We start from the raw sequence: 11,722 nt of genomic DNA, 5'->3' as shown, positions 1-11,722 counted from the left end.
GTGCTCATTTGTTAGTGTACAAGACTTTAATGTATTTTAAAAACACCGAGAGGGGATAAAACTCGACAGTGGGCAGTAATGTATCTGATTAGATTAGAAAATAGAAATGAAAAGCGTTTCAACATTACCATAATATTTCTAATGAACTGACGCCATATTCTTCTAATCATTATTATCTTATTGTTATCTTATTATATATTTTTATTATATATATTTCTTATTATTATCTTTTATATATATATATATATATATATAGTCCTCGTGATCTTACTATAATGCTGTCAAACAATTATGGTTGAAGTTCTTGCAGATTTGGGTTTTTGCCATATCTGTAGCTTCAGCAAACAGAAACTTTAAGAGAAACTGCCACGTGAAACCCTTGCTGTGGCTGGCTATGTTTGGCTTGTGTTGGATGCGGAAACTCATATCTATGGCTGTGATAATGGCTATTGCTTTTGCAGTAATTATGCCTGGTTATTCTTTACATAACCTAAACTGGGCAGCTTAACCATTTTCAGCCAACTGAACCATGGTAGTTCACTGCCATGTCATGCCAATAATTACATAATGCTATAACGTCCAAACTTTTAAAAGGTTAAAGTTAGCTAGTTTGGGCCAATTTAAGGGTAACTATAAGGTAAACCTCTTAGGAATATATCTTTGTAAAGATTCATATGATTGTATTAACATGTATTGTCTTGTTGGATAAAAGGAGTAAAATGACCAAATCTAAGTAGAATCTACTTAAAAAAAACTTTAATAACATTCCTGCAGAACTCGTCAATTATCTAGCAGTGATGTGGAAGATCAACTCTAAAGTTCATTTTACCAACTACTGGCAAGACTTCAAAAACCTTTAGGACTGAAAAGGACTACTTGATAAAAAACGACCCTAGTTCATTTAATAGCTTTCTGGTGGCAACAACTGTACATTGTATTACTAGTTCGTAAAATGGAAATATTTCGGGCCTTTGTGAAAAAAAGTTTTTGGTCATAGTATGCCAGCAAAAACTGTTATATGTTGTCATTTTGTCATAATGTAGAATTTATATACAGTGAGTCCACATTATTACGGAATATAGTTAAGTATAGTTTAAAGCATCAACTTAAATTGATCTAGTTTTCTACCATTTAGGAATTTTGTGAAGTCCTACAGCCTATCTGTGACAGCTGGCTCGTTGGTCTAGGGGTATGATTCTCGCTTAGGGTGCGAGAGGTCCCGGGTTCAAATCCCGGACGAGCCCTTCTTTTTTCAACAATTCGCGACAATCTCCCATTTTAATCTTATTTGTGTCTGTCCCGAAGTGTTTAGAGTGAGTAGTCGCTCCACGATGTCCCGCAGGTCAATATGTGATTGGGTCAATGTGAATCATTGCACTTTCCTCTTCCAGTGTCACTTGCCAGTGCAAGTAAGCTTAGATTTTTTTTAAAGGAATGTGAAGTACAGCTAAACGAGGGTAGTGCATTTCTGCAAAATAGAACAGAACATCATCATGGGAAAAATATGGAAAGGATATACATCAAAATACATAGATCAGTTACTGACAGAGAAATCATATCTGTTTTTATTTTGTTTATTTTATTGTATATACTGATATGTAAATTTGATAATCTAAAATTTCACTGCATTAAAAAATAATTATCTTAATAATTAGGTGGGATTGCTGTAAAAGCAATCTTACTTATTTGGCTGAAATATACTAGTAAAGATACTTGTAAATTAGTCAATGTTCATACTGTTGTCTACAGCATTAAATTCATTTTAAATAGATGATTGATCAATCCTTTATTTTTTTCATAGATAGAGTAGTTTGACCTAAAGGCCTTGGTGTTATGTCCAGGGACACACGAACCGCGACGTCTTTAAACTCGCCAGCTTTATTATTGCTTGCACTCTGGTTGCACGTGCCAATAACCTCATTTGCGGCAAACTGCCGTAAGACTGGTGTGTGTCGCAACATCTACAGCCACAACAGTTGTGGTACATACACAACACTTAAAATGTTTGAAAAACATTTTAAAGGCATCCTTTCACTTCAAGGAAAACTTTTCAAAAGCTTTCCAGGATTCCTGTTAACAGTTGGAGCTGTGTGCAGCCACCTCCTTTGAAACTGGTGGGGGGTTTCCTGCATAACTTAATAAAGGTAAGTGAAATTAATTTTAAGTAATAGTGTTTCTCAATACTGTATTGTGAAGAGTTGCCTAAAACGTCATGGTTTGCCCTGCAATGCAAAGTTTATTTTCTTTAGCAAAATTTCGTGTTTCCATAGGGATGCCAGAACCCACCTCAGGCTAGTACCGCACCTTATGGTCAACGACAACCAGCAAGAAATGGTAAGTTGTCATGACTGCACCACATACCTTGTACGGACTGGCTGGACACAGGGCCCTCTGGAGGCAAGCAAGCTAACTCCTCAGCAAAAGCCTTTTTGTTTTAGAAAAGTATTGACCCCGACGTGATTTGAACACGCAACCTTCTGATCTGGAGTCAGACGCGCTACCGTTGCGCCACGAGGTCTTAGTCGCCATAGGTAGTAAATGGGCGTGATAAAGATAATCCACAATCGCCCTTTACTTTATTTTACTTTCCATCTTCGAAATTAAAGTACCATTATCAGAAGACAACAAAACACAATAAGAATTACAAGGGAGGATTAGCGTTATATGCATTAGAAGTATCAATTGAAAAAGTGGAGGGGTCACTAAGTAGATACACAAATGTCTAATTATATAATGTAATATACATAAATTGTTAAACTGTTAAAAAGTTATGAGGAAGTCTGTATTTGTAGCGTCGTATTTGTCGTGTCATGGTGAATCATCCTAATGCTAGTCAGGATACCTCTTTGTGCAGTGAAATAGTGAAATATGACTGTATGTCTGCCATGTGGGGCCGGTTAGCTCAGTTGGTTAGAGCGTGGTGCTAATAACGCCAAGGTCGCGGGTTCGATCCCCGTACGGGCCAACTCGTCTTTTACAAGTTAATAGTAGATTCTCTCGCGGGTGTACCTATTATGTGCAGACATTCACCAGGGTAACGTGGTATCAATTGCAATGCCACAATATGCCTCAGCGCATTTCCATATTGAATTTTACCGAACACAGCTTTTATGTACGGTGTAAATATGTGCTCCACAGAAACACTAGAGAGATTGACTCATTCATTGAGTCAGGGTCTTCCCGAGTGGAAATGGAAAGCGTTGGTGGTATAGTGGTTAGCATAGCTGCCTTCCAAGCAGTTGACCCGGGTTCGATTCCCGGCCAACGCAGGTTTTTTGTTTTTTTTCTTTTTTATGTGAATAGTTTTTTTAATGGTAAATAAATCATTCATTCATTTTGATATTAATAAATCATTTACTAATGCCTTACAGAACAATTGAAACTTATTACTAACATCAATTTTTTGGTTGCCAGGTTGAGGAAAATCCTCCTCCTCCTTTGCTAGTACTTGAATTCATTACAGAGACCCTGTCTGTAGATATCAAATCAAAGTCATTAACAAAGGGTACAACGGTTCTCACTTTCTATAAGTCATCTTCTATGCTGTTAGTAAGCCATTCATAAAGGCTAATGGATTTCTTAATTTGCAATAAACTGCCAGCAAATGTTAGTCAGTCACCTATAAATCTAAATAAGTCATTAATGAAAGATTAGGCAATGCGACAGTTGTTACAATTAATGACTTATGACTTGATCTAAAAAAATTTGTAAATTATTTATTAACCAGTAACATTGCCATTAATAGCAGCTTATAAACCCTTAATAAATGTGGTTCAGAAAGTGGTGCTGTTAAATCTTTGTAGAGATGTAACTGCTCAACATGTACAGCTAAGCAAATCCTGTGTACTTTCAATGAAATGCACTAGTGAACTGCACAATGGTAATTTAGACAATAAAATGCCTATAATTAAATTCATTATTGTTTGTTAAATACATGAAATTTCCCAAATTGGGAAATTCTTGTGTTCCAGCAGGGAAAAATAAGCCCCAAGAATAACAAAATAAAATAAATGTCTCAATATACATTTTCTTGAAAGATTGCTTGTGCTTCCAGTGACCTCAAAGACATTAGAATGAAGAGGTTCCTTTGTATCATTCACTAACATTTGTGGTTATCACTTCACGTGTAATGAGCTTGTGCTCAGCCTCCCACACTGATAGCTCAAGGTGTGGTGATTGAGGGTAACCATTCATTTACTGTGTTCATTATGTGAACACTGGAGATAGTATGTCACTGCATTACAAGACAGCAAGTCTTGTAATAATTGAAAGCCCCTCTCATATTGTGTTCCCTCCCAGAGTACAAGGCCACAGATTTCTTTTTAGATTCCCAGAAATTCTCCAACACCAATTTTGTTTCACGATGATATCATTTCTCAACTCACATCGCCTATGCACTCACGCCTAAAGGGAGGTGTGCTCAACTTTCTGATAGACAGTACAGAGAACATATAATAACTTCAGAAAAAAAGACCACTTTAGAGTACTGGATTTACAGTTCAGAATTTATTCCATTTAGTTATATGGGTGGATCCAGGAATTCTTTTTATCATTTTCCTTTACACCTTTAATCCATACACATTTAGTGTATGGATCTTGATTGTTTGTCATTGGCAGAGGTATGCACTCTACTCAGTACCATTCTAGTTACTTTTCAATGGTCACAAACCACAAACAAAGACTACCATAACATAAGCATCGGCTGCATATGTGACACACACACACACACACACACACACACACACACACACACACACACACACACACACACACACACACACACACACACACACACACACACACTCCATATTGACAGCACTGATTAATAATATATCCAGACATGTGGCTTTAGAGAAAGATGGAAGGAGTTTACTTGTTGATCAGGAAATATGTCACTGTTTCTCCTCTACCCATTAAGTTCATTTGTTATCCTATTCACCGGTGTTAATCCTCTGCTTACCCTCTTTTTCCCTCTGTTGCCATGGATATGCTATTCCTATGGCAACGGCAGGCCTTTGTGGATGGCCTCGGGCCCCCACCGTAGAGGACTCTCTGAACCTTTCATTATACATTCCCTTCAAGCTTGCAGACAAATCACACAAGTAGCACATACTCTAACTCTGTCTCTCTAACCCCCCCCCCCCCCCCCCCCCCCACACACACACACACACACACACTTCTCCTTTTTGTCTCTCTGCTGCTCTGCCCTTGTAGTCATATTACTGTGTCTTACTTTCAAGTCTCTGATGCACCACACGTGTCCAAGACAGCGGCAGCAGCACAGCTGTTAATGGTTTTAGTGTTCAATATTTTGTAAATTGCACTCTTGACACTCACTGATACTGGATGCCAGTGCTGGTAGGAAGAGGGCTGTGATCAGATTTGTAGCATGCGTATCGTTGTCATAAGAGTCAGCGCCCCAAGCTTTCTAATTTTCGGTGGCAATGGGAACCAGAGCTCCATCTTTAAAGATGCATGAGACGTCTTGAGCAGAGAATAGAGATGGAGGCTCAGCCAGAGAAAGTGTTTCTGTGTCAGACAGGCTAAAACAAGGGAGGGGCGAGGCTCATGTAGATGGCAGTATTTGTCGGTGGCAGTGAGGGCCCAAGTCGAACAGAGTATAGTGTCAGGACTGGTCACTGTGTGAGTGTGTGTGTGTGTGTGTGTCTGTGTGTGTTTGTGTGTGTGGGGCAGGTGGGGGGTCTTGACCTGCTGAATGAACCCCATCAGTGTCGGGGAGTACCATGGGCTACGTGTGGGCTCGGCCCTGCTCAGCATTGTGGCGGGCTGCATCATCATTGGGGTGTCCAGGGAGTGTGATGCTGATGCTGTAGGAGGTATCTTCCTGGGAGCAGGGGGCCTCGGTGAGTGTGTGTCTGTGTAAAACAATTTTTATGGAAAAGACTGACCATTCATCTAAAGATTATTACACTGCTAAAGTTGCTGATGTTCTTGCTTTTTACTTTTTTACTCTTGTAGTGTTTTTAACTGAATATTGATGGAATATTTGATTGTGTGTTAGTGGATTAACCATGATGTTCTGACTGGAGCCCTGGAGACCCTGGGTCCTCTCTAACAGCTTAGAAAACATACCAGCATTGTCTTATCCCTCCCTCAGTGACTTTCACAAGTTTTATGAGAATTGCATATATACAAGATTCTGAGCTGATGACATGTTTCAGGAGGCTGCTACAGAAACTGTCAGATTACTTTTGTTTGAAGTCTCAGAGACCCAAGCTGTGAATCACGGTTAAATGCAGTGTATTTACATATGCTCAATACCTGTGATTGGTGTTGACTGTACTTTTTACACAGAAATACCCCCTTAGTAAATTTGAATACATCTTGTTCATAAGAGGTCAAACAGGGAGTTACATCTCTTTGGGTAATAACTGCCCCCAAAAATTAAGTTATGTCACAATGTAGGACAACATATTGTCCATTTCTTTGTGAATGAGATTTTGGACAACAAAAGGAATAGATTATTTTCAAGCAAAGCCCATATAACACACAAAGCATGACATATTTTCTCATTTGTTTGATTACAAGGCTTCATGTTTATTTCCTTATTTTGTCACCTTTATCAAATTTGTAAGTGGCAAAAGAGAACTTGACTAGTGAAATACTTTTCTATATTTTGACTTTAATAAGGTCAGAAGAAAACTGTATATTTGAAGAAAAAAATGATTGATTTTGCAATTATTATTATTATTATATACACATATATAGCACCAGGATCTGTAGGACCCCGTACAATGAGGGAGTGAAGATGTGCCAATAACACACAAACGTTAAAAAAAATCCTAAAGTGCTGTCTGGTTAAAGGAGGACACACTCGTCCAACATGCAAACTGATTAATATTTTGTTTGAAAAAAATGTCAGAAACAAAGATCTGTGGTCTGTGACATTTTCCATCCACTGTTCGTGAAAAACACACCATGCCATCATCTGATACAACAGTGTAACTGGAACCAACTGATAGTCAGGGGACTTGCACTGCCAAGATAAAGGAGTGCCTTCAGGAGCTTTCCTGGAGAGAAAGAGCAAAGGACAGGGCTTTTGATCTGAGGAAGACAACATCAACATGCATAATTAATGTGAAATATTCTCACTGATGATTTGATCAGCATTCAATAATTAATTTATCTTTCTAGTGTGCACAAGACTTTGGCAAATCAAAACCATGCACAGCAGTTTGACAGAGACGTTGACTCTGGCAGCTCTTGTGCAGCTAAGTAGCATCTAATTATGTGTTTTGGGGCTTATGTGCCATGATGCCTCCTCCAACACATAGGCTGACTAATGAGTATGAACAGAGTGTTCTCGACAGATTCTTTTCACTCCTTCTGCAGTTTCATGACATTTTAGGCACAGACATGCATCACAGCCACCCTCAGGACCTGCCAGGGTTTAATGCCAGCTCTTCTGGCTTATAAGGGAAATCAATAACTGTGTTGAATTGGAGAAGAGTGCCACTGAGAGGCACACAAGCCCTGCGGTTAAGATATTGGAGTTGAACAGAAAGAAACATCTCACACTGTATCTGGTACACTAAAACTAATCTGAAGGCTACGTCAAGACAGTTACAGTTTGGGAATAGACGTTTCATCAAGCAATCTTATTGTTGGTTGTGATGTCTACAAGTATGGGGATTCATATGAAAAAGGGTTTTTTTTCACCCCCTGGTGTGGCTCAAAGGCATTGATAGCAGTCAGATTTTGTATTTCAAACACTTGAACTTAGAATCTGCAACTGACTAGATATATGCTTTTATATTACAGTGACATTTGATATCCCCTAATAATGAGATTTTTCTCACAGCATGCAGTACACGATATTTTCTTCCACTCCTGGTTTATTTTCAGTTTATTATAGTGCCAAAAATAAATTTGATCGATTATTAGTTCTTTGGAATTGAAGATTGTGACACACTACTAAGCATTTATTTCACCGATAATGATGAGGGCACTATAATAAAACCAGTATTACTTTATCATTTTTCAAATTGATCATGGATTCTGCTTTCAAGGCCTGCTCATATCGATCTACCCCTTCATAAAAGCCTGGCTGAACATCAACCATATTCTTCCATCCTTTGGTAAGTTGTTTGATATCCTTATTCATTATTTGAAAATTCAGTTTAAAGACTTACAACATAAACATCTTATTGCTCAGTCACATGAGCCATGGTAAAAATGGCAGCCTGAATTTGTTCAATACATTAATTAAGAATAATTGTTCTGTCAATGAAACATTTTGGCTCAGAATATATCTTAAATTCTCAGGAAACTTCAGAGTGCACCCAACGGCTGCCAATCCCGCTCCTGAACAACCAATTGAAATGCTAAGACGAGAAGGTGAGTGTGAGCGTCTGTGCCAGCCTTTCCCTAAACCAAAAAGCCACTAATCAATACTATGCTACCACATAACATTCAAAGGGATTGGGGTTCAGGTACTTGACACTGAACCATTGAGTCTGTGTCCAATATTCGTTGATAACAAATATGACACTTGTTTCTACACAGGAGACCTAATAGTTAAGAGCAGTGAGAGAGATGTTGTGTCTAGGTGGTTACTGCAGAGCATCATACATCTCCTTAATATGTCATGGGGTGCAGTTGAATTGTAAGAAAAAGTAGTAAAAAAGTTTCAAAGGAATATATCGGCTTTCCTGAAAAGGAAAAGTAGGCAGATAAATTAAGATAAATGAATATGCATATTCAAATAAAAAACTGAAAGTCAATCATTCTTTATCTATAATAGTAATATAGAGGTCATTTGTAGGTGTACATGGTTTAAAAAAAATAATAACTACCAATATTATAAACTCAAATCTCCTTGTTAAAGTAGCTATTTGTAAACTTTTCTATTGCTGCATAGCCAACCTTAGCATTGACAGCTGAAGAAACAAAGAAAGTTCTGCAACAAACTTCATTCTTTTCCTCAATCGTGTCTCCAGTGGTTGAAAGTGACGCAAATGTGAACTCTTGTTTTGCTTCTATTTCTATCACTTCTTCTGATGTTAGCATCCTAACCAGCTAACTCGGGCCCAGTCGGCCCATTTCGTCACTCTGCGATACTGAATCACTGTAGTATCCAGGCTGCCCTGAAGAGGTCGTGCTGGTCAGAGGGCTTATTCTAACCTCTTGCATAGTAAATGCAACAATGGCTGAAGCTCTTGGCAGTAAGTAAAAGGCTGTTAATGCTGACGTTGGCTATGTAGCAAAAGCAAAACTTACAAATAGTTACTTTAAAATTCCTGTTAGAATTCACTGGGAGGATAGAAGAAATTGCGATGGGATTGCTGGTTTCTGCACAAGCTGAAGCTAAACTGCATTGGTGCCTTGAATTTGTATGAAGAAGCAGTTGAAGAAGTATGAAGAGATGGGAAAAAAAGGGGAAAAGGATTTGTAGCCTTATTCTGATTGGTTGGTTTGTAGCCTCGTTCTGATTGGTTTGTTTGTAGCCGCGCTCTAATTGGATGAAGGACAGTTTCTGAGCATTTTGAATGGAATCTTTAGCTGAAAGTATGAATGAGTAGAAGGGGTTGAAAAACGCATGAGAAGTTGTGGAAAACTGTAAATTTTGAAAATGTTTATACAGCTTGTAATCAGCTCTAGATAATGGACAAGCCAAGAATGTGTGTGCCCTTTTTCCTTGAGACTTTTTGCCTCTACTGCCAGCCGTCATAGTGTGATACAGCTCTCAGATTTCCACAGACTGATGGACCATGCAATGTTATACCAACTGTTGCTGTGTGTTTATCTGTTCTCTTGTGGTCTTGCAGGGACTCAAAGTCAACAAAATCTGGAACGCTCTAAAAGTCGAATGGGAACTTTTGTGGAGGGCGGACCCATGGCTGAGACCAACCCAGATGAGGGGTATGAGATTGAAACCACTCTTGCAAATCATGTTCTTATTAGGTTGTGAATTAGTGATTTACATACAAGAGTAAGAAGTAGTGAGAGATACATATAGTCCAGAAAATTTAAAGGTGAGCAGGATGGGGAGATTGTTCGTGGTACAACACAGCTGGCACCAAAGTGTTGTCTTCACATCCCATTTGAAGTCACAACCACAGTCTTTTTCTAACCTTAAGGATCATATGTATGTATGTAGTATGTTCATTAACCACAGTCTATGCCACATTATAAAAGTGAATGCGATCATAAAATATGATGATGTGCCAAAAATGCACTTTACTTTGACAAGATTTAGCTGTTACACTGATTCATGGATGAAATGATTTATCACTTAATATAAAGGGTATGTTACATTTACTTTCATTACATTTCACTGTAATGAAAAAAATAATTTTCTTTCCAATCTCATCTCAGCATTTCTGTATCTGCTGCACTCTTATTTTATAGCTGATATGAGGACAAGTATATAGTTCACTTTTTATTGTTGAAAGTTAGAGACATTTTTTTTTATCATAGCAAAATTGTCAGTAGAATAGCCAACAAAACACCTTACATAAGAGCACGTGTTTTTTTGTTGCCTGTCCAAGCCATTTAGAGGAAAAAAGACGGACTTTCAAAAGTGATCATTACAAGGTATCACCTTCTTTTCATACTCAATCACTTTGCATGCTGTTGCTATAGTAACCCAGATACTGGACAGATTTCAGTCATGTCAGATTAGATCATTCATCAGCCAGGCACGCCATGTGTTGACTGGTATGACACCAAACATACATACATATATACACTGGACTTAAAACTAAGACTTTTCACAAACGTTTGAGTGACATTTGTTGTAAGAAAATCTTTTTTAATGCTTAATGTTTTAAACGAAAGAAAAATATATTTTCTTATTTATATCTTTATAATCATGGGGAATAATCCAAATCATTACATTTGTGGAATAAATGTAAAATGTTCTAGACAGTGCCTATTACTGATTTCTAGCGTTTAAAACCTGAATATACTTGAAAATAGCAACTGAGATTTATTGCATTTTAGTATAGGTCAGGCTTTAGACAGTAAAGCCTGTCTAAAGCTTAAATTATCCAGACTTGCCAGATATGCTGTTTACGGTAGTTCAGTCATTTTATAGCTCTGTAAGATGATTGATTCAGAGTTAATTAAATTTTTACTCTGCATCAAATTTTGGATTACTTAGGGGGAATAAAGAAATATAAATTGTCTCGAATGGAAGGAAGTATATTATTTATATGACTCATGCTTTGGTCTGTTTCAGGACGTCTTCAGAGATGCCAGACATCTTATCTAGACGGAAACAAAAGCAGTCACCTTCTGATCAAGACCTGCCTTGATGTCATCACATATTATTCAACTTCCCTGCTAATCTTCTCCATTAGGTTTCTTTCAAATGTGAGACAAAATGTTGATTTAAATCTTTCTAATTAATTGTTTTCCTGTTGGATTGTTGTATCAGCTGTCCTGTTTGTTGAGATCAGCTCATGATATTGTACCTATGTGGACTCATAAACATATTCGAAAATTAAATTGTGATTGTTTGTCATGAGCAAACCAATGCACATGTACAGATACACACAGACACAGACACAGACACACACACACACACACACACACACACACACACACACACACACACACACTCACACACACAAACACAAGTAGCTACATTCGTTCCGTGCACACAGTGAACTGCACAAACTTAATACATTGATATTCAGGACAGCACTGGCAGAATGGCTGCTGTGCTCTGACAAAAAGTGTGACATGCTGTGAGGCT

At 37.9% G+C, this 11,722-nt stretch overlaps 1 protein-coding gene and 4 non-coding genes across 5 annotated transcripts; 4 read left to right on the top strand and 1 right to left on the bottom strand.

Annotated features, from left to right (window-relative positions):
• The first annotated feature begins 1,172 nt into the window (after nucleotides 1–1,172).
• trnap-agg (transfer RNA proline (anticodon AGG)) lies at nucleotides 1,173–1,244 on the top strand. Its single transcript has one exon. It is a non-coding gene; the product is annotated as a tRNA-Pro (tRNA).
• A 1,202-nt stretch (nucleotides 1,245–2,446) lies between these two features.
• On the bottom strand, nucleotides 2,447–2,518 carry trnaw-cca (transfer RNA tryptophan (anticodon CCA)). The gene has a single exon. It is a non-coding gene; the product is annotated as a tRNA-Trp (tRNA).
• A 373-nt stretch (nucleotides 2,519–2,891) lies between these two features.
• trnai-aau (transfer RNA isoleucine (anticodon AAU)) lies at nucleotides 2,892–2,965 on the top strand. Its single transcript has one exon. It is a non-coding gene; the product is annotated as a tRNA-Ile (tRNA).
• A 232-nt stretch (nucleotides 2,966–3,197) lies between these two features.
• Nucleotides 3,198–3,269, top strand: trnag-ucc (transfer RNA glycine (anticodon UCC)). Its single transcript has one exon. It is a non-coding gene; the product is annotated as a tRNA-Gly (tRNA).
• Nucleotides 3,270–5,583: 2,314 nt separating this feature from the next.
• Nucleotides 5,584–11,472, top strand: kncn (kinocilin). Its single transcript, XM_056391948.1, has 5 exons — nucleotides 5,584–5,864; nucleotides 8,031–8,099; nucleotides 8,287–8,358; nucleotides 9,789–9,882; nucleotides 11,204–11,472. Exons 1-5 carry the CDS (start codon nucleotides 5,717–5,719, stop codon nucleotides 11,277–11,279), a joined length of 459 nt encoding a protein of 152 aa, XP_056247923.1. The 5' UTR covers nucleotides 5,584–5,716; the 3' UTR covers nucleotides 11,280–11,472.
• The last annotated feature ends 250 nt before the right edge of the window (nucleotides 11,473–11,722 follow it).

Source organism: Seriola aureovittata, chromosome 12 (assembly GCF_021018895.1).
Source record: "Seriola aureovittata isolate HTS-2021-v1 ecotype China chromosome 12, ASM2101889v1, whole genome shotgun sequence".
Lineage (NCBI taxonomy): Eukaryota > Metazoa > Chordata > Actinopteri > Carangiformes > Carangidae > Seriola > Seriola aureovittata.
This window is presented reverse-complemented; position numbering and strand designations above follow the sequence as displayed.

What these genes read in the sequence shown, in the direction of transcription:
- kncn (XM_056391948.1), top strand. Translation starts at nt 5,717, where the DNA reads ATGAACCCCATCAGTGTCGGGGAGTACCATGGGCTACGTGTGGGCTCG. An exon ending in CCATATTCTTCCATCCTTTG is followed by an intron (nt 8,100 to 8,286) that starts GTAAGTTGTTTG and finishes TTAAATTCTCAG; the next exon opens with GAAACTTCAGAGTGCACCCA. An exon ending in GAGACCAACCCAGATGAGGG is followed by an intron (nt 9,883 to 11,203) that starts GTATGAGATTGA and finishes GGTCTGTTTCAG; the next exon opens with GACGTCTTCAGAGATGCCAG.